This window comes from Panicum virgatum, chromosome 1N (assembly GCF_016808335.1).
Source record: "Panicum virgatum strain AP13 chromosome 1N, P.virgatum_v5, whole genome shotgun sequence".
Taxonomy (NCBI): domain Eukaryota; kingdom Viridiplantae; phylum Streptophyta; class Magnoliopsida; order Poales; family Poaceae; genus Panicum; species Panicum virgatum.
In genome coordinates, this window is record NC_053145.1 from 6,511,910 (window position 1) to 6,534,434 (window position 22,525).

Consider the following 22,525-nt stretch of genomic DNA (forward strand, 5'->3'; position numbering starts at 1 on the left):
CTGTGAACCGTGAGCGAATTTTTACGGCGCATTTGTTAGCACAACTAGCTAGCAAAAAACTAAAGTTCCCTATGGTTCTTGGCTTCTTGCTCGCCTGCATTGCTCAAATAGTTGAATTTGAATATAATATAACTCCTCTATTAATAAAGCTCACTTTTGCCCCCCAAAAGAAATGACACATCCTTTATATGCTTCATATGTGAAGGGCAACAGAGTCATTTGATCTACTTTCTTAATCCTTATTTACAACTCTAAAACATGTATTTTGAAGGGAAGGAGGCTGCGTAGAGAGAAGATGGTTCATGTAAACATTGGAAATAGACAATCCAGCCCATCTTTCTGGGCGGTTTTTTCTTTTTTATATTTAAAAAAAATTAGAATTTCAAAAATATATGTCCGTTTTGGAAAATTTCAAAAATATACCCCGGTCGCCCTCCCATAGGGCGACCAGCCCAAAGTGTAATTTTTTTTCAAATTCGCAATGAGGTCCCTGGGAAAAAAAAAGCCCTGTCGCCCCCCCCCCCCCCCCCAACGGGCGACAGGGGCCTGTCGCCCGTTGGGGGGGCGACAGCCCCCCCCCCCCCCCCCCGCCGTGTGCCACCATTCCCTTTGTGATTTGAGCCTAAAAATTCAGAAAAAAAGCCAGCCCTACCTGCCATTATGAAAAAAAACTGGAGTGGTTGCCGTGTTTTCACATCTTTTTGAAATGGTGGAAGTGCACTGCTATTGGGTCACATATGTCTGGGCAAAGAATGCGATATTTGGGAATTCCGTGATCGCCGTGCTGAGCAGTGGCAACTTGTGATCTCGTACTCGCAGCTAGATACACTATAGTTCCTATTTTGAGCTATTCGAACGTGTAGTCGTCCTCATCGTCGGCGGGATCTCGGCCGCTAACTCCTACCGCACCTAACTTGTCCTTCATTAAATCACGGAAAAAAATCACAAGAACTTTCCTTATTTAACGAGCATTACGGAACCCCCAAACATAACAAGTTCACATCAATAGTATCTATAGAAACAAATGACAAGTAAACTAGCACAATTATAAACATCGGATACAAATAAGAGGTCCACAACTATCTCATTACAAATAAATATCAGATATATCTAACCACTCCTAGGGCGTCGGACCCTCTTAGCCCTCTGCTGGGCACGGACATGGCCCTCGGAGTAGGTGAGAACATCCGGAGACCTCACCTGTCGCTCAGGACGCGCAAGGGGCTGCGGTGTCTGCTGCTGAGAGATCCCAAGTGGTGCTCCTCCTAGCTGTGAATACCCCAAGACATCGGGGTCACCTTGCGCGGCAGGCTCTTCTGGAGACAAGCTGTTGAAGTCGTCTAAGGTGAAAGTCTCGTTATCTGGTCGAAAGGAGGAAGAAGAAGGTCCGGCGCCCGCATCGGGGTAGAATCCTACGCAAAAAATGTGGATGTTAGCGTACGCTCGTATATTTTGTCATGACATGTAGAAACCGAAATACGAAACATAAACTAACCTGTGTAGGCCGGTATCTGTGGCCCCGGTACCATCCCTGGATACGGTCCGCCAACTGGTGCTGTCCCTCTAAACATTCCAGTATGGCCGAACGCAGTAGCTGGATCGTATCCTGTATGTGATATTAGTAAATATGTAGGAACACTTGATGTAATTTTAAAGAGATTTGTACGTTAGCTGCACTTGGGAAGAACTGCGACGTCGGCCCGTGCACGGTCGACGGACACGGGAACGACGACGAGGCCTGAGACGACCCGTGGCTGTCTTCGTACTGCACACGGGTTCCGAAGTTGTGCGCTACCTGACACAACTGATCACGCTGCCTCGACCATGCCTCTGTCTGCTCAAACTGGGTCATTGGGGATCCGGCACGTACCCTCGTCAAGTAAGTCGAGCAGTCCGTCTCCATCATGTTGCAAAGACGAAGCTGCATCAATTCAGTAAAGGTACAGTTAGAAACACATGAATTATCTTATGAATATGATTATATATATATATATATATATATATATATATATATATATATATATATATATATATATATATATATATATATATATATGCAAATATGATCAAGAGACTCACCGCGCCAGCTAGTGCCTCCACGTGGTGCCGGGCATAGCCATCCTGAGGCCTCGCCTGGTGTGGCTGCGGGTGAGTGTCAACAAAAACCAGACGAGCCCGAGTCCAGGGTAAGTACCAGGTGAGGTAAGCCCTAAAAGAGCTATCCGTGTGTGGTCCTGTTGGATGGACCAAGTGCTCGTCTGCCTGTTCCCATTGGTCCACCCACGGCTGGATCTTGGTGAGCCAATCATCAGAGCACGGCAAGCCACTCCTTGACAACCTACAAAGTGGACCACGAAGAATCGTTAGATTCGACATGAATGTATGAGTCAAGTTCATTCATAATTACATGTGGTCCTGGCGACTGACACGCTCCAACGCGGTGGGCACCGGAAACTCCTGGCGCTGCCCAAACTGTCTCCTGACTCTCCAGGGGCAATATGCCTCAACCGCGATGTCATAAACCAGGACGGCGGAAGTAAGCCACAGGCTCGCATTCGCGGAGCAGTGCGAAGACAGGCCTGCTGGTGCACGGGTAGCCACAGCCTCTGGGCTGTAAGGCTCCCAGACAACGTCCTCGGGCGTCAGCATGTCGAGCTCCGAAACAAACTCAGGATATGCGCGTCTAACCCGCGCATGTGCCTAGGACCTCTGCATTCCGAATAAGTAAAATTAAAAGTGCGCTAATACATCATGTAACAATGAATAATAAAATTAGGTTTGTTGCGAACATACTTGATGCGAGATCCAGATAGTTCCCATAGTGGGCCTCTCGTCCTCCTCGTCGCCGTACATGCCCCCGTGGTAAGGCTCGTGGCTGACCAAGGGGCGACCAACGGCTAGCCTCTCGTACGACCAAAGCTGTAACAGTAGTGGGCACCCTGACAGGATAGCGTTCCCATGTGTCTTCATGCACCCATCGCAGAGTCCACGGTAAGTGGCTGCAAGTACCGCCTCACCCCAGCTATAGGGCGGTACGTCCTCGTCCCCATCCGCAATCTCCCGTGCATACGGAAGGAGAATCCTATCGACCGAGTTGCCATGAGTGTTGTTGAACATGATGTAACCAAACAACCAAAGTAGGTACGCCTCCAGCGATCTGGTCACGCTGTACTCGTCGGCATCCGCAGCCAACAAGGCAGGCTGCATAAACAATTAAGATTAATGGTTTCAACTGGCAATGGAACATGTGAATTGTAACAATTAAATTTATATATGCAATGAGTACGTACTGTAAACTGTAGGAACCAGGTCTTCGAAGATGGAACGTGTGTGTCTCCGGCCTCCATCTGTCAACGAGCGCCGTCAGGAGGGATCGGTCGAGCTGAATAGGCCCAACCTCGACAAGACGGCTCAGAGTCAGTAGACCGGCCTCAGGTAACCTGCAAAAAAACAAAAAATGTCGAAACAAAGGAATACCGACGAATACAAAAGTGATAAACAATAATATTTCATTACATACCGGTCACACCAATCGTGGTGTATAGAGATCGTCTCGCCGGGTGGACGAGGACGTAGCACCTCTAGGGCTCGGTGCTCAACAGCTGCAAAGTAAGACCTGTGGCTCGAGTCGATCACTGGGTCTAGCAAGGAGTCCATCTCCATACCTGCATTCAAAAATATATGAGAACACATAGGTAAATATATATTTCATACAAACTGGACACATAAATACAATAATACTTCATTACATACCTGCCATATTTCATTACTACATATTACAAATAATGAAATACAATTGTGGATCGTGACACCGAATGCCTTCCACGAGCAATTCTCGCCGATGCTCGTCTGAACGTAGGAGGTGCTCCATCTCTGGGATTTCCGGAAGGACCGACGTCAGCAGCATCGTGAAGTGCATTCTGAGGACACTTCTTGTAGTTGTGACTCAATGCTCCACATTGGCTGCAACGCTTTTGTGCCTTACTTGCTTCTGACTCGTCCATACCATTCTGAATACGACGTGTCTGACGGCGGCCTTTGCCTTTCTTAGTGGCTGGATCAGGAATAAACATCTTATTCTCATTATCCTGAGTGAAAGGCCCCACAATTCCAATCCCGTATACCTCATGTCCCCATGTGGATACAGCTGCTTCCTTGTTAAAGTACGGTGAAACAAATAGTCCTGACTGTAACGCAGACTCTGCACATGCCGCAATGAGATGGGAGCATGGCATATGCAATAACTTAGGCTTCATGCAGGAGCAGAAGGCTTTGCCATCAACTGTAATCAAACTCTCCTGTACCACCCTATCTCTACGGATACCACGGCCACTTCTATCCATGCATAGAACCTCAAATCTATGCTCCATTGTACATGTGGATATGACGCGGTGCAGTTTGGCCTTTTCAATCTTCTTTTGCATATATTGTGTCACTCTTTTGCAAAACTGAATTTGGGGGTTGTTGATGTTTATGCTTGCAGCCGTGTAACGCTCTCTGAAATACTTCATGCACCCATACATGATGAACTCAACAATTCCCACAAGTGGAAAGGCACGACAAGAACGCATAACCATATTGAAACACTCTGCATGGTTCGTTGTCTGAATACCATACCGTATTCCGTTGGTATCATAAAGGAATGACTATTTCTTTTTAGGTGCACCTCGAATCCAGTGTGAAAATGGCTTCTCAATTGAATCCCTAGCCTCTGCAGCCTGACTCGTGCCTGCTCCTGATGCCCTTACTTTCACTAGCTCTGCTGTCAACTGATCAAGCATCTGCCATAATGCATTGAATTTTCTCTGTTGATTTTGGGTGCACAACCTCTTAAACAGGTTCTTAAGATCCTTGTTCTTGAAGTGTTCATAGAAGTTTGCACCTATATGTCTAATGCACCACCTGTTTTGGACATCAGGCCATAATGGAGGTGTTGTCGCAGTTCCACGTTGCAATTTCAATATTGATTGCAGGATACCTGCATGCCTATCACTAATAAGGCACACATCTGGATGTGCAGCAACAACATGAATCTTCACTCGTTCAAGGAACCAATACCAACTGTCTATGTTCTCATTCTCAACAAATGCAAATGCGAGCGGATCAATTTGGTTGTTGCAATCTACACCGATTGCGGTGAGTATCTGACCTTTATACCTTCCAGTCAAAAATGTGCCATCAATGCAGATCACCGGAAGACAAAACTGAAATGCTCTAACACAAGCACCTATGCAAAAGAAGGCTCGTTGCATAATTCTTTGTCCCCTAGTCACGGCTGGTACAAGGTATGTGTCATAAAAACTTCCAGGATTTCTAGCAGCAACCTGGGATAACATACGAGGTAGGTTATCATATGATGCCTCGTATGTGCCGAACCGCATCTCGAACACCCTTTGTTTAGCCTGTCATGCCTTCAAATAACTGATGGTGTACCGGTAAGTCTGATCAATGTGTCGAACAATCATTTTTGGCTCATAATTTAGGTTGTCCATAATAAACCCATATATTTGCTTTGCAACAAAATCGCATGATATATTGCGATGCGAGAGAAGAACTTCTGACAGCAAACAAGTGTGTTCTGTGACAATGGAACATTTCCAGTTTGACTTCTATTTTCCCTTGAATGCATGTACTCGCCATGGACATCCAGCATTCACACACTTCACCTCATATTCTTTACTGCCAGACTTTACAACTCTGAATTCTCGTTTCAATGAGATTGTCCATAGTCTCACAGCATCTTTTACGGCTTCAATGTTTGGATATGTTGCACCTTGCACTACCTCGTTCCCTCTGTACTCCCACTCCTGATTTCGTACATCTTCTGCGACATGACTGCCAAAACCATGCTCTTTCCACTCTTTTGGCAATGAGTACTGCTCGTCATCAGATGAGTCCTCATATTCTTCCATCTCTATTGCGGTTTGGTCTTCTGCTTCCATCTCGTCCACAATGCTATGTATCCTCTCTCCCTCATCAGCAAGGTCATGTGGTCCCATGTTTTGGTTCTCTGTCTCTTCTGACTCATCTTGCTCAATATAATTGGTCTCTCTTTGAATACTCGGAGTTCCTTGATCTGCACAATGTTGGATTTCATTTTCTGTCTTCTCCCGGATTTGAACAAGAATGGCCAGAGGCCACCCACGCTCTAGAGCTACTTGCATGTACTTCTGCCAGTCATCAGTACTGTGTATCATCATCAATTCCCATAATTCACTTTCTACCTCCCAATTACCAAGAGACTGGACAGTGATCACATGTGTCAACGGATCAACATGGAACCCACGCTGCAGCCACTTACATATGGAACCAAAACTCCTTTCCAGAGGTTTATCTATGCCGCTAGATGTGCGCTTAAAGGCAGAAAGATCTACTCCATTTGGCCCATACATAACATTGTATTCACCATAAAATACTTGAAACTGCATCTTGCTCGACATATCTGCATATCACATAATACTTATCGAGTTATACTCTTTACTTCACTACCTTATTCAATAATCCGTAAAAACTACGTATGAAATTCAACTACAACGTATAAGTATTCATAACTACGCGATGACACTCAAATTCTATACTGCATATGTCAAATTCTATTCTAAATCATAATTAATTTATAAACACGTTTCTAATAGTACTGCAATTGTAATAATAAATGCGTAGAACTAATTTTCTAAACTAATTTACTGCTACGTAACTACAAACTAAAGTATCATTGAACTCCTACTTAAATGGTTCTACTATAGCACTAATTAAATTAAATTACTTACCCCTACTTAAATTACTCATATTTAAATACGTAGTACTTAAATGAAAAAATATATAATCTAAATGTACTAACCTGCAGATCACAAGTGCTGAATCCGACAGGGCTTCGCCGCTTTCCTTCTCCTCACTCCTCTCGTTTTTTCTGGATTTTTGGTGGAATTTTCGGGCTCAAATGAGGAGGGAAGGGGAGGACTGGAGCTTTTATAGGGATGGATACCCCGGTCGCCCGCGGGGGGGGGGGGGGGGGGGGGGGCGACAGGCCCCCCTGCCGCGCCGTGGGCTGGGCCCAGCGGCGGTCGCCCGTGGGCTGGGCGACAGGCCCCTGTCGCCCGTTGGGGGGCGACAGGGCCTTTTTTCCCAGGGACCTCATTGCGAATATGAAAAAAAATTACACTTTGGGCCTGTCGCCCTATGGGAGGGCGACCGAGGTATATTTTTGAAATTTTTCAAAACGGACATATATTTTTGAAATTCTAATTTTTTTTAAATATAAAAAAGAAAAAACCGCTCTTTCTGGTGACGTCAGTTCCAACCTCTCCTCAGCAAGGCCTTACAAAACTGGGCTCAGCCCAGAAGCCAATGCCAGAAATCCCAAGCGGGCTGGGGCCCAAAAAAGAAGCTAAAACGAAGCAAAACCGTTGTCGGCAGGATTCGAACCTGCGCGGGCAAAGCCCACATGATTTCTAGTCATGCCCGATAACCACTGCGGCACGACCACTTTGATTGTTACACGCAACATTTGTTTTTTAATAATACAAGTAAAATTCACAAGCCCAAAGGCCCAGGTGCCGCGTCGTGCCCTTTCTGCCCGCGCGATCGCCGGCTTTACGCTGTGCGCTGGACTACTGGCGAGCGAGCTCGACGGGACGACGAGACCCGACGGACCGATCGTCCAGCGCGCCGGTTGGACTTGGATGCTTTCCCCAACAACCAGTCTCCACGCCGGCCGGCCGATGGCGACCGGTCCGAATCCGTCAACAGCAGCGGATCAGACCGATCTCCGACGTGCTGGATCGATCACCAGTCCTGCGTCAAGTCGCCAACATGCGCTCGCTCGCTGCTCGCGCCTCGAAAGCCTCCCCCACCCGCCGCCGTCGCGTCGCCGGCCACGTCGCCGCGTCGCCGGCCACGTCGCCGCGCGGCGCCAAGCCGCTCCCCCGCCGACACCGACGCCGACGCGCCCCGCCTGCAATGGCGGCCGGCCAGGCGCGACGCGCAGGCCGGATTTAATTAGCTAATGATCAGTCTCCATTCCGGGCCAGGGGTTAAGCTTTGTCGCGGGGTCCCTGGCGGGGGCTGGACGACGACGACGCGGGGGCCATGGGCGGGCTCGACACTTGCCGCATTCACGCCCATGCCCTCCTCTCCCAGACGGGGGCGGGTCGCTGTCGCCGGCGCGATCTCCAGCGCGGCGTCGCCGGTCAATGATTGGGAATGGAATAGTCGCAGGCGGACCATGCTGACACGACACGCGACTGACTACATGCATCAGCCTTGGGCGCGGGCCCCACGCTGGGCTCCATGATGGTCGTTCCCAAGTGTAGGAGTTGGATGCAGCAGCTGCTGCTGCTCCACTTGGGTTAGTGTTAGCTTAATAATGTTTCAAGATAAGGTAATGTGATGGCGATGTCATGCAGGAGCAGGATGTCCTGAAGGTCACGTTGAAACAGGGAAGCCACAGTGAGGAATCTGATGGTTTCTTTTCTTTCCTTTCTTTTCCCCTCCTACTCTCTCTTCTTCATGTGTCTGTCCCAATGGAATGTTCTTTTCCGGGGCAGGTGCCGCGGTCCGGCAACAGGAACGCGCCGACGTGTCCCGTGCGCCCACCGTGCCAACGCCATCCCGGTTGCCGCCGCGGCTTCCTCTTCTCACGACTCCCGTTGATCCGCGCCACACGGTGACACGCCGCCCCACTCGACGCGCGCGCTTCGCTTCGCCCGTCCGGGCGTTCACTGTCCCGAGCTCTCGCGCCGCGCCCTCACGATGGCCGCGCCCGGCGACGGCGGCATTGGCGAAGCGGAGGCGGCGAGCGCCACGAGGAACAGGAGGACGATCTACGACTACCTCGGCGAAGGCGAGGAGGGCGAGGGGGCCTGCTCGCCGCCGTCCCCGGGGACGCCGCCGCGGCTGCGGCTCCCGCGGTTCACCTGTGCCAGGATCCGGTTCGGCCGGAAGCGCGGCGGCAGCCGCGCAGGCCGGGAGGAGGCCGAGGAGAGCGGCGGCGCGTCGTCGGCGGACTCCCCATCAGGTGCGCGGCGCGCGCGCGGTATATATCTATCCTCTCCACGTCGTCCAGACAGACATGACATGGCTTCCACCGAGTTGTGAGTTGTGACTGGTATTCGACTGTTCCGGCCATTGCAGGATCGTCGAAGCAAGCTGCGGGAAGCACCGCCACCAGCAGCGGCACCAGCAGTGGGGCGGCGGCGCAAACAAGCATGGGGCTGAGCATGCTCCTCCTCCTCGCGAGGACCTGCGTGGAACTGAACCGGATGGCCGAGGTGCGCGCGCAGATGGAGGCGCTCCTCAAGGAGATCAGAGACGAGGCCGGCAGGGTTAAGGGCGCCGCGGATCACGCCACCGTCACGCCGAGGACCTGCGACGGCAACCTGCCGTCGACGTCGATGACTACCGCGTCGTCAAGCTGCGTCTCGGACACGAGAACGAACAACCGCCTGGAGATCGCGCGCGGCGAGGACGGGAGGAGGACGCCGGAGGACGAGGGGTGCGCCGGAGTGGTCGACGGCGCGCTGGAAGCAGAGCTCGAGGCAGTGCCCGCGCGGCGTCAACCACCAGCTCTAGAGTGGACGTGCAGCACCGAGCAAGACACTGCTGAGGTACAGATCCTTGCCTGCAACGACTCGGCTTACATGGCATGCCGTCCGCGGCGAAATTTGGCACGCTGTGATTCGATGATCGGCGGTGGCGTGTTTTCTTAGTGCTCGATGCAGTCGTCGCCGGACGAGGACGAGTTCATCGAGCTGGAAGGAGGGCGCTTCGGCGGCGACGGCGGCGACGGAGGAGACTCCGACGACGGCAGCGAGCGGAACGAGGGAGGGGTCTCGGCGACCGAGCTGGAGCGGAGGCTGCACGAGCTCCGGCACCGGCGTGACCGGGAGCGGATCTCGGCGCTGGAGTCAGCGCTGCGGCGCGCGGAGCGGAGGCTGACGGAGAAGGAGATGGAGGCGCGGCTGTGGCAGGAGACCGCCGCGCTGGCGCTCGGGGGGCAGCCGGCGCCGCGCGACGCCGGGCGCGGACAGTGACCCCGCGGCGCGCCGTACTGGCGTGGCGGCTTCTGTACTCGTACGATGCTCGGGATCTGGTCCGCAGGTTAACGATGATCATGAACAAGCTCCTCTTGGCTCTGATTCTGATCTGACAGAGTGTTACCATAACCTTTTTATTCGATTGCTCGATCATCCAGCTGCCCATGGAGAAATAAGAACTCAATCAGCTGGAGCGCGTTTAGTTGCAGTGTAGCAGCCATCCACATGTGAGATTGTGACGTTGCACGACCGTACAGCAGAGGCGCGAACATGCACGGCGGCCGCACGGAGGAACACGACGGCGCCTGCCGTGCCGTGGGCCGTTGCAATCGGTTGCTCTCTCTCTCTCTCTCCCCCAGCGCAAATCCAATTCAGCCATCGCCCGCTGGCGGGCGATCCGCATGCGCTGCGCCTGACGCGCTCCGCTCCGTGGGCCCACCTTTAGGATGTTTCCCACCTGATTACCTTAGTGTGCATCCAGTTTATTTCCTTTTTTCTTTAGTTTTCTATTTTTTAGTTTTAATTCTCAACATGTGGGTAGCTACAATCATTACTATAGACAAATCATTACTACATCAAATATTTTTCTTCCATTTATTTTTTTTTTCATTTTTTCCTTCTTTCCTTATTTAACATGTGGATAGCTACAATCATTAGCTACATGGCTAATCAAATTTATATGTTTGAAAATTTTGTCTAGAAAGAGTTATGCATAAAGTTGTGTGGCATAAGTTGTGTGCATAAATTTACGATGACGTTGATTACTTGTATAAATTATTTATTAATGTTGTGTTAGAAAAATTATGCGGAGAAATTTTCATTATAATTTTACTCGTAAGCTTCGTTGGCACTATTTTCATGGAGAACTTGTGATGAAAGGTCCCTAAGAAGTTATTCTGAAAAATTATAAGAACAAGTTATGCCTAAAAGTTTTGTTCAAAACTTCTCTAACAACAATTTCACTGAAAATACATTCTCAAAAAAGTTAGGATATAAAAATTATGCACAAAAATTATATATATAACATTACAACTTCCTAAAATGGAAAATTGCGGAAAATAAAACTTTCCAAAAAGCAAGTTCGGTCTGTCGAGAGATGGATCGCCAGGATCACCCCTGACGAGCGCTCGCCAAAGTCCCCACCATCCACCAACCAAGCACGAGCTCCTCTCTTTCTTCTTCTTCCCGAAGAAACAGAGACGGGGTGTCCCCTCTACTCGTCTCCGTCTCAACTCCGCTACCGCCGCCTCCGCAACTGCCGCAAGATCCACCGGCTCGTCGATTTCTCGGTAAGCCTCGAGGTCCTCGACTCAATTTCCCTCCCTCGCGTACTACTAGGACCATCCAACGGTTCCGGTCCCATCCGATTCCCGCGGCATGTCCGTTACCGCGCGCGCTTGTATGAGGTCAGTAGTCGCAGGAAATTGTGCCTGGGAAAGTTCGTCTTCTTGTTCGTATGTGCTAGCAATCTAGCCCCATAGCGCGCTTCGCGCACGTACTGCCAATTTTGTTCATAGGTGCGGTAAAAGATTCATCTTTTTTCGTAGTTATTACTGAAGGCCTGCTAAACTGTCTATCGCTAAAGTAACGTGTTGAATTTTCGACCAATTGCGGGCTGTGCAGAAACAGAAAGCCGAATCAATATATTGTGAACTTGTGGTAAGCATCGGAACCAGTAAATAAAAACATGCCAATGAGTATCTGGACGCTGAAGTTTAATCTGCATCTTTTCCCAAAAGTTCGATTTTCGACCTTCAACTATAAAATCGGATTTTGCTAAAAAAACTACAAAACCCGGATAACTATTGGTACGATACTTTTAGTTATTCAGATATAGTTTTTTATTATCATAATATTTGGTTGCTTATAGTTATGTCTATTATTTTTAAATAACTAACATTCAAATAGAGCAGATAGGTTACATTTTTAGAAAAATTTTGGTACTAGTTTCATTTTTTTCTAATTTAAAATAAATTAGTTTTGATTTTTTAAATCTAATTAGAATTTTCATTTTAAAAAAAATACAAAACCACCTTGGAAACCGGGTCAAATTTGCCTAATTTCAACAGTTGGATGGCCTATGTTATCCGGGTTTTGTAGTTAAATGTTGAAAATCGGACTTTTGCGATAGTTCAAGGGTGTAAAGTGGACTTTTCCCTTCTACTAAATAAATGACTATATCTTGGATGTCTATTTTTTTTACCTCCATACTAATTGGCTGTCATCATGTTGTAAGGATCACCGGGGTGTCCGACCCTAGAGGGGGAAGGGGTGAATAGGGTCGCTAATCGCTTTTTAACCTAGGGCTCAATCTACTTGCAAACGATAAACCTAACACGTCCTACACATGCTAGTTATGACTAAGATTTATCTATGCAACTCTCTACTTACCCCTAAAAACTTGCAACCTATATCCAATCCTAATCAAATTAACTAAGAAAGTAAAGACACACAAGAAAGAGTAAATGCGGAAACGTAATAAGGTAGGTAAAGAGATAAGTGCAAGAGGGATGCAAACTCCCGAGTAGACACGGTCATGTAACGTGGTTCGGCACAAACGCCTACGTCCACGGGACACCGAGGCTCTTCCGATCACCGTCTTGCACTACGCCACCAAGGCGATGCCGGCAAGCAAAGGCAAGTGCGCACAAGACACCGAGTCTAGTGCACCGCCACCGTCTCTCTCGGTCACCCGGCCAAAATCCACTACGGAGCTTCTCCACCAAGGAGGGGGCCTCCTCTTCCCCCGCACAAAGTGTCGTTGCCACTCCACACCAAGACGGAGGGTCACACGACGGATCACAAGTTGCTTGCCGCAGCAAGACTTCTCTCAAGGGAGCTCTCGCAAGAACTAATCCCTAAACAAGCACTAAGCACTCTCACAAGTGTGCTTAAGCCTACATGATGTACAATGAAGCTCTATGGTGGTTGGAGATGTTCTTGGGTGTGTTTGGGATGTTCAGCAACTCCAGCACACTTCAAATGGCCGGGGTGAGGCGTATATATAGGCCACCAAGTCTTGTAGCCGTTGCTCCAACGGTCAGCTGAAAATCTGCTACCACCGGAAGAACCGATGCCTCTTGGCAGGGTAGCGTCGGTTCATCCGGTCACTCACAACATGAAGTAGCCGTTGAAGTCCTGACAGCTGACGCAGAGACCACCGGTTGAACCGATGCAATGCACCGATGCCTCACCGGTTCAACCGGTGCTGAAAGAATCTTCTCCTGGACGCTGACGTCATTACACCGGTGGTATGCACCGATGCACCGTCGGTTGAACCATAGTCACAAAGTTCCTGGGTCGACCGGGTCGAGGAACGGGGTCGAGGGTCGAGGGACGTCACTTTATAAAATTGTGGTACGAAGGGGGTATATCTATATGGAACGATAAATTATTATGTGGAACGCGACTCTAATTCATCCGGGTCGATATTTTCGGGTCGATGCGTCTTTAAAAAGACAAAAACTATATATATATATATGTGTGTGTGTGTGTGCTACTAATGAAGAAACTAATCTGCACAAGCATATAAGAAACATACAAAATAGTACATTTAGATCATACTACATGTACTCAGCTTATTATCTAATAAAAACCACCTCAATCCGCTATCAATAACCTTCTTATCCCAATTAAATCTGCTAGCAATGGGGCTGCGACCCCTCTCAAACCGGGACGCGATCCAACCTTGAATGGGACACTGACCCTCTTCGACCCCGACCCTCGAATCGGAACGGCGTTCCCGGGTCGTGGGACGAGGCATCGACCGCGAATTCTGTGACTATGGGTTGAACCGGTGCTGAAGAAACTTCTCCTGGGCACTTGACATCATCTCTGGTACAAAGGACGGCCAATGCACCGACGGTATGCTCCGATGCACCGTCGGTTGAACCGGTGCTGAAGAAACTTCTCCTGGGCGCTTGACATCGTCTCTGGTACATAGGACGCCCAATGCACCGATGCCCTATTTTGGACCGTCGGTTCAACCGGTGCCTATAGGCTGACTTGGCTTCGATTCCCTTCTGCACCAAGGTATTATGGCGTCGGTTCTTCCGACTACCACCGGATGCTCCGATGCCCTGGCGTCGGTTCTTCCGGTGCTCCTGAATCGAAGAGCTTTCAGGGCGCTGCCCTGAGACCCGCGAGGGGCGGCTCCCCCTCGACCCCCGTCCGCTAACCGGGTAGCGGAACCCCCGTAGGGGCAGTCCATCGGGCCTTGCTACGCCTATCTTCTCTTTCTCTTTGTCATCACTTGAACCTAAAAGCCTGAGAATGATCATCTTAACAATCATATTAGTCCAAGTGTTGTGTTGTCATTCGATCACCAAAATCACTCGAAATGGCATCAATGGTGCCATGTTCGTTACACATGTTCATGAGCGTTTTGCAAACGTGCTATCTCCTTAGTGTGAGTGTTAATTCTTTGGTGTGATGTTGCATCTTCTTAGCCTCAGACAAGATGAAGACTGACCAAGACTTGTAACAGATATTGTCTCTTATTTCTTGATTGTAACATTGATCATGAGTGTGAGTGCAATTTTATTTGTAGCCATGATTTATGCTCGAGACTTTGTGTGCATACTTTTGTGTATCTGCCTTGTCTGCATCATTTAATTTATTTTTTTTATTTTTGATTGTCGTGGCTCTAGGAGGAGGGCCACAGCCGGGTGGTGTAGTGCACCCGCCTAATCCCAGAGGGTGGTTACTCGGGGAAGTGCAAGCTATTCCTCAGATCTACTCATGAAGCAAGAACACAAGAACACTCGAGGATTTAGAGTGGTTCGGGCCGCCGGAGCGTAATACCCTACGTCCACTGAGAGTTGTATTGCTCTTGTGTCTGTTGATGAGTCTATCCTCTGCCTCCAAGTCCTTCCTTTGACTTGAGTCATTCTCTAACGGGCGTCTCCATTTTATAGCGCAAGGAAGACGCGTACACAGGCGTTGGACCCCGAGTGCCCGACAGGTGGGCCCAACGAGGATGTATAGAATACCATGAAAAAGACATTAATGATGCTACAGTGGTTGAGAATCTCTCCCCGGATACGCTTCATCGCACTGTAGACTTTCTGACCGAGGGGGGTCTTCATTTGTCCCATCGGCGAGGCGCCCGTTGAAACCGTGTAGGTTGCGGCGTAGACTGTTGGGTCTACCGCGTAGGCGTTATGATACTCTTTTGTCGAGCTGTCGTGTCTAACTGGCGTAGCAGACTGACGCGCGTGGCGTGGACGGCGCCAACGGCTGCACTGTGCGCCTTGGTAATGTACGATCAATAGCACAGCTTGGCAAAAGTGACCTCGGGCTCTGCTGTGGCAGAGCGCACTTAACGTCTGCCGCATTGAATGCGGTAGGCGGGCGAGTCTTCCCGAGGAAGCTTTGTGGCCGCGCGCGTGCCTGCACCTGCGGACACGTGGTGGCTCCGGACCCCCCCAGGCGGGGTGTCTGTTCCCTCCCCGCTGAGGGGTCCGGATAGTATATGGGGTCCGAGACCCCGTGGGAGGTCCGGGGCCTCCGGCTGTTTTGGCCGAGCACTCCCCTCTCCGGGACATGCGGCGCCACCGGACCCGTTCCTGAGCGGGAAGCGGGTCCGGGGCCGTTGGACCGGTGAGATGGAGCCGAACCCCAAGGGTTCGGCTGCTCAGCTCCTTATGGCGTAGTTACGGATAACTACGCTGTTCTTGACACAGCAAGAGGGGGTACCCTAGTCCAGAGGTACCGACACTGATATTCTAGGGAGCATAAGGGGTTAACTTTCTTGTTGGAAACAATGGTAAGCCCTTTAGCTGAAAACTTGATTTTTTTTCCTTATCTTTTTTCAACAATCCAACCCATAGGTCAAGAAATTTTTTTTTCATGGAATCATGTAATTAGCTTGTTCCTTCCACTTGGAAGTAGTACAGTGAAACAATGTCAAGAGATACTCCTTAAGGTCCCCAAAGTTCTTCCATGATACTTGCTATCATTGCTCGACCAATATGATAGCATTTGATTTTAGACCTGAGACAAGATACAGTTTCTTTTATGTATCATATATGTTATTGATGCTCAAAACTAGAGAAGTTGCAGTGAGCTACCTTGTTTCATTTTCATACAAGAATTGTTAATTATTTCATTTGTTGCTGAGCCGCACTGCTCCATGCTCAATCTTTATACATTTCTTCATGGCGAATAGTACGTTGAAGGCTATGGCTACCGTGGAAGCACTTTCGAGCAGACATATCGCTGCTACCCTGCATCTTTCATTGATAAGGTTTGTAAATTCTTTGGATGAGGTGCCATATTTTCTATTTGAATATACTTTTCTGCTTCATACTTTACCCTGTTTCATGGGACACGACTAATTAGATAATTGCTTTTTATGAGATACTGTGATCAATTCATTTATTCCATTCTTCATTGCTTTTGTCTGCCTTTGCATCTGAATCGTATTCCACGGATTGGGTTCTAATGCCTACTTTTATTTGATTGTTGAATGAGAAACTGTCTTTTCTTATCAACATGAATTGTGAATTGAATCAAGTAAAATATCTTTAAACTATCAGCAGCTGAGCTTTAATAGCTACTTGCTGGCATGCTTATATTGACTCTTGCCTTTGTAAAGAAGTCACCGAATTACTCGTAAGCTTGTAAATTGTAATGTTATGATTTACTAGAATAACATCCTGCAGTAAATTCTATCGACATCTATCTAATTAGTTACCAGTTTCCAAGATAACTTTTTAAGTTTGCATGTTTTTTTCTGAATTAATTGTAAGGTATCTCTTTAACTTTTTTTTGCAGCCACAACTTGAGACCGGTGACAAAAGTATGTTCTCTGTTCACTGAGTTGTGAGTTCCGTATCTATTTTATGTAGAAGTTTAAATGATTATTACTTTGCTTCTTTTCAGTTATTATGCCGCCATCGGCTCTTGATCGTCTTGGTAAGTTAGTGCATTTTACTACTTCTCTTCATCTTACATTATTTAGCATTTTTTCCACACATGCATTTGACAATAAATTCTCAGTTCTCAAACAATTATGTTTGGTTTGTCTGCAGCATCTCTGCATATTGAATATCCTATGCTTTTTGAAGTCCATAATGCGGCAGCAGAACGGACTTCACATTGTGGTGTCCTGGAGTTCATTGCAGAAGGCATGATCTACATGCCATATTGGGTACGTTGGATCTAGGATACCGTTGCATTTCTCTGGATATCATCATGTCAATAAAGCTAACTTTATGTATCTCATCATCAGATGATGCAAAATCTTCTTCTGCAAGAGGGAGATATGGTGTTCATAAAAAATGCCAACCTCCCCAAGGGCACATATGTCAAGTTGCAGCCTCATACAACAGACTTTTTAGATATCTCCAACCCCAAAGCAATGTTAGTATTTTTTTATTAACTATTTCTTATCCTAGTAGAACATCTGTTTATCCTTCTTTCTCTGTATGATTGCTGTATGTGACTAGAGTTACATGGTATGAATAGTGAGTAATGCAAATATAAACTCCCTGAAGAACACCAGTGCCCTGTTCGTGTCATTCTTGCAGCTTGGAGAAAACTCTGCGGAACTTTTCTTGTCTAACCACGGGTGACAGCATTATGGTAGCGTATAATAACAAAAAGTACTACATTGATATAGTGGAGACAAAACCTTCCAATGCTATAAGTATTATTGAGACTGATTGAGAGGTTGACTTTGCTCCACCACTTGACTACAAAGAACCTGAGCCAGTAAAACCTGCTGTTCCTGCAAACACGGAGCCTACTACCGGTAATGCTCTTGTTCTATACATCACTGGACTCTTCTTCATGCCTTCAATTCTGTAACTTTTAGACAACCACTACTGGCCCTCTAATTCTTTTGCGGTTGTTTTTGCAGAGGCTCCAGCTGAAGAAGAACCAAAGTTCATTCCCTTCACTGGTTCCGGAAGGCGTCTGGATGGGAAGCCTTCTAAACATGAAGATGCGCTGACCTCATCCCCTGCAAAGCGACAAGCTAATGCGGCCAATAGTGTCCAGCCATCAACAGCCACCATGTCACAGGGCAGTTCGTCGCGTAAGACCACAGGAAAGCTTGTGTTCGGCTCCGCTGGAAGTCGAGCTGATAAGGTTGGTATTTTGCAACATATGCACCTTGTAACCAACCCCAATGATGAACTGCGTTATTTTTTTAGAGTTTGTTTGAGTTGGCAAAGATGCTTGGTATAACCGACTTGAGTTCCAGCTTTGTTGTGCTAACATTTTGTCCATCATTTTGTAGGCACCTGAGAAGGAAGCGAAGGAAGAACCAAAAGAAAGAAGAACCAAAATTCTCGGCATTTACAGGAAAAAAAATACTCACTGAGGGGCTGAATAAATAGCCAGATAATGCATTATCAGTATTTCCAGCGACAGACATGATCAGGGAGAAAGCGTTACATATCAGTTGCTCCACTGCGGCTGATAAAGGATCACACTTCTACACAAAAGAAACATTCAACTTTAAGATGCCACTAACCCAACCAAGGATGGCCATCCCACAGAACAAGGATAATTAGCCAGTAGCATATCAAGTTCATGTCTGTTTATGAATTTTTGTTTAACTTCAATGTACATATTACCTTCTTCCTTGCTGTTATTAGACTCGTCTAATTGGGATGTGAAATGTAGGGTGACCTGTTTCCTTTTTCTTAATTTTTTTTAGTGACCACACCTGGCGAAAGCAATCGAATGAAAAGACTGAAAATGGGGCGGGCGGGGGGGGGGGGGGGGGGTTACATGGAGCCGCCTGAGTGCATAAAGAGTATGCATAGACAAAAAAAAATATTTTGAAGACTAAAAGACATAAATTTGAAAATAAAAATATCTAAATTTGAAAACAAAGAAAGAAACATATAAATTTAAAAACCAAAAAGTAAAACGTGTTCGACACGTGCGAAGCAGTCTAATCCACCAATATTAAGTACATGCTAAAGTAGTCATTGAAAAGCAAGGCTAAAGTCAAAGTCAATCGGTGTAAGGATCACCGGGGTGTCCGACCCTAGAGGGGGAGGGGTGAATAGGGTTGCTAATTCGCTTTCTAACCTAGGGCTCAAACTATTTGCATAAGATAAATCTAACACGTCCTACATATGCTAGTTATGACTAAGGTTTATCTATGCTACTCTCTACTTACCCCAAAAGATTTGCAACCTATAGCCAATCCTAATCAAACTAACTAGAAAAGTAAATGCACGCAAGATAGAGTAAATGCGAAAACGTAGTGCGGTAAGTAAAGAGGTAAGGGAGAGAATATGTAAACTCCCGTGAAGACACCAAGACACACGATTTAACGTGGTTCGGTTAGGACACCAAGTCCTTCCCTACGTCCACGGCCACTTGTCCAACAAGAACAAGTGTGATGCCGAGTCTCTTCGCTTGATCACCGTCTTGCGTTCGCCACCAAGGCTCCCGGCAAGCAAAAGCTAAGTGACCCCAAGTCACCAAGGCAAGGCCACCGCCACCGTCTCTCTCGAAGCGTCACCAACGGCACCGTCTTCACTATCGGAGCTTCTCACCAAGAGGGGTCTCCTTCCCCGCACAAAGTATCGTTGCCTCTCCACACCAAGTCGGAGGGTCACACGACGAGTACACAAGATGCTTGCCGCAGCAAGACTTTCACTCAAGCTAGTTCTCTCAAGAACTAAGCCTAATCAAGCACTAAGCACTCTCACAAGTGTGCTTAAGCCTATATGATATACAATGAAGCTCTAAGGTGGTTGGAGAGGATCTTTGTAACACCCCAGTGTTAATCACGATGCTAATCATGTGCTTAACCCGCTAATTATGGACTTAAGCTCATCGTTAGCATTAATCGTGTTCGCGCGGTAAACATCGGTTTAGCCGAGTTCGGGCGCGTTTTTCTCCATGATCCGAGCTTCGAATCAACTTGCGCCCAAAACAAAAGTTGTAGACCTTCTATTCCTCTACAACTTCTATTTTAGCAAAATTTCATGTTCCCATATGAAATTTGGAGCTTTGGACGGTCAAAGTCGACTAAAAATCACTCAGATTCGGTTACTGTGCCTCCCCGGTTGGTCAGTGCCTTGCCGGCCTCGACGTTGGAGTCGCCACGCGTCGCACCGACGAACCTCGCCCATCGTGCTCACACACCCGTCCTTATCCGCACGGAGTCGTGCTCGTTTTCGCCATCCCCTTCCCTTCCACGCGCTCACGCCGAGCCGAGCTCGAGCTCAGTGCCATCGCCGGCGTCCCCGTCGGCCAAACTCGCCGCCCCTTCTCGATTCCCCGCGCCTCAAGCCGCCCCACCTCACCCCGCGTCTCCTCCGCCCCTTTCCCGAGCTCGAACGACCCTCTGCCGGGCCGAATCGACCCCTGCACCACTGGCCACCATCGCCGTCTCCGTCAAAGCTTCGCCCTCGCTGTCGACGACCCCCTTCCGGCCCTCCTCCGGTCGATTCGCGCCCGCGGTGAGCTTCCATGTGCCTCCCTCGTGCTTTCCGACCCCGTTCCCCTCCTTTTCTTGCGCCGGCGTCGCCGGAACGCGGCCATGCCGCCGCCGGTCGAAGCTCCAGTCGCCGTCGCCGTCGCGGGCCGCCTCCGCCCGGGTTCCAGCTGTGCCGCCGTGCGCCCCGGGGTCTCCTAGGTCCCCTGGCCGTCGGTCTGCCCCGCCTCCCCGCCGCCTTGTGCCGCGCCGGCTGGAACACGCCGCCACCCCGCGCCGCCACGAGCCGCCGCCGCCGCGCTAACGCCGCCGCCGGGCTCCGCCCTCGCACTGCCCCACGCGGGCCGCGAGCGCGCGGGCCTCCGTGTGTGTGGGCCGCCGCTGCCGCCTGCGCTACCCCGCCGGCCGGCCGGCCCAGGGCCGCCGCGCTCGCGCAGGCGCACCGCCGGCGCGCGGCCGAGGCAGGCAGAGCAGGGGAGCGCCCTCCCTCCCCTTGCTCTCTCTGTCCCACCGTCAAGTGGGGCCCACGGGTCAGGAGGTTAAGGAGAGTTTTTATTCTTTTTGTTGTTTCAGCTGAAATCTTTGAAATTTTGTATAAAATCAAGGAAAAATCCAAAAAATGCAAACCAAATTTTGTTAGTCTTCTTAAATCCAGATCTTCAGAAGAAAAATACTTGTGCAGGTGAAATGTCACTTTTGCCCCTGCTAAATTTATAGTTTGCGTTTAAGCTAGATTATTTTGTACCGGTTGTTCTGTTTGTCTAAAAATCTTGAAATTTTTGTGGTAACCTACTATTTGCATGTGTAATCCACTGTAAAAATTTCATGTGCTGGTGTTGTACAATTTTGTGTAAATATTTTTATGTTTAGTTTACCTTGCTAGAGTTAAATAAATATTTTCCAGTCATCATTAAATGTTGGAAAATTTATGTGGCAGGCTTTATCAAAATCATGTTTGATGATAAATTCTTGTGGCTTGTTCATATCTGCAAGTCAAGTTCTTGCTTTTATTTTTGTTCCTAGTGAGGCTCGTTTCTTTTGTAATTGTTATAATTAATTCTTTCATGCATGCATGTGTTTTTGCAACAAAACAAGCCCCTGGATATTTGATCCATGTTGCTATAGGGTTGTAATTAATCCTCCGAAGTAAGTTTAGTAGTTGTTGTTTGGAGGAAACACTTCAGGCTAAAAGGAATTAGCAACCGAAATCCCATCTCAGCACTACACCATTCCTTTGGACCGTAGTTTTGAGAGTGTTGTTCATCGGTTTTGTCTATAATTCTAGTTGCGGGTACTGCAGTGCATTGCATCTTTTCTTGAGTCTCATGCATGGCATATTTTATTCGTATAGACGCTGAAACCGAAGTCGCCTACAAGCTAATTGCCGAGCCGGTCCAGGAGCCGCAAGCAGGAGAACAACAGGAGGACGCAGTCGAGCACGCTCCCAAAGAAATCGCTAACCCCGCTGACCTGTAAGGCAAGCCCCGGAGCATATTCCTTATTTTAATTACTCCATGTTATACTTAAAGTATTGTGCATTTACGTTCAAGGAATTGGTTGGAACCATAGATGTATAATCTTGAATACCCAGTGTCCTACTAGTGCAGTTATCGCTAGCACCGCTATGCTTAAGTAAACGCGGTAGAAGACGGGTGATTTCCTGTCACCCGCGAGATATAGGGTTGTTACTTCAGGCAGTGTTTTGAGAAATAATGCAATGAGAAGGAAATTGGAGACCGGGCGGAGGGAAAGTTGGACAATATTGTTGAGTAAAGAAAGTTGAGTCTCCGCCTGTGTCGATTGAGGACCGTTCCGTTGTTGGCCCTTTGACTGAGGATTGAACAGTACTAACCACATGCCGGAAGTAGGAGGTAGTCGAAACCGGTAAGCTAATTACCTAAATTGCGTCGGAATCTGGGTCTCGACCTGCGATGCTGGGTAGGGTTGACGGATGGTGAAGTGGCCCACGGGTTCACCGGGTGTTCGCACGTGCGGGGCTCATCATCCGGGTGTTTGCGGGCTTGATTCAGACTTCGGGGTAATTATGGGAACAGTTGACGTGTGTGGCCCGACGGGGTTTTCA

The 22,525-nt window shown here is 48.3% G+C and overlaps 1 protein-coding gene, 1 non-coding gene and 1 pseudogene across 3 annotated transcripts; 2 read left to right on the forward strand and 1 right to left on the reverse strand.

The window, feature by feature from the left end:
• Positions 1–7,404: 7,404 nt before the first annotated feature.
• TRNAS-AGA lies at positions 7,405–7,486 on the reverse strand. The gene has a single exon. It is a non-coding gene; the product is annotated as a tRNA-Ser (tRNA).
• A 950-nt stretch (positions 7,487–8,436) lies between these two features.
• LOC120654860 (protein POLAR LOCALIZATION DURING ASYMMETRIC DIVISION AND REDISTRIBUTION-like) lies at positions 8,437–10,724 on the forward strand. Of its 2 annotated transcripts, none has more exons than XM_039932544.1 (3): positions 8,437–9,016; positions 9,133–9,605; positions 9,708–10,724. In XM_039932544.1, the coding sequence occupies exons 1-3, from the start codon at positions 8,752–8,754 to the stop codon at positions 10,029–10,031; spliced, it is 1,062 nt and encodes a 353-aa protein (XP_039788478.1). In that variant the 5' UTR covers positions 8,437–8,751; the 3' UTR covers positions 10,032–10,724. The 2 variants fall into 2 exon arrangements, with proteins under 2 accessions (XP_039788478.1, XP_039788477.1); XM_039932543.1 differs by having other exon boundaries at positions 8,444–9,034.
• Positions 10,725–15,782: 5,058 nt separating this feature from the next.
• Positions 15,783–18,708, forward strand: LOC120654861 (annotated as a pseudogene).
• The last annotated feature ends 3,817 nt before the right edge of the window (positions 18,709–22,525 follow it).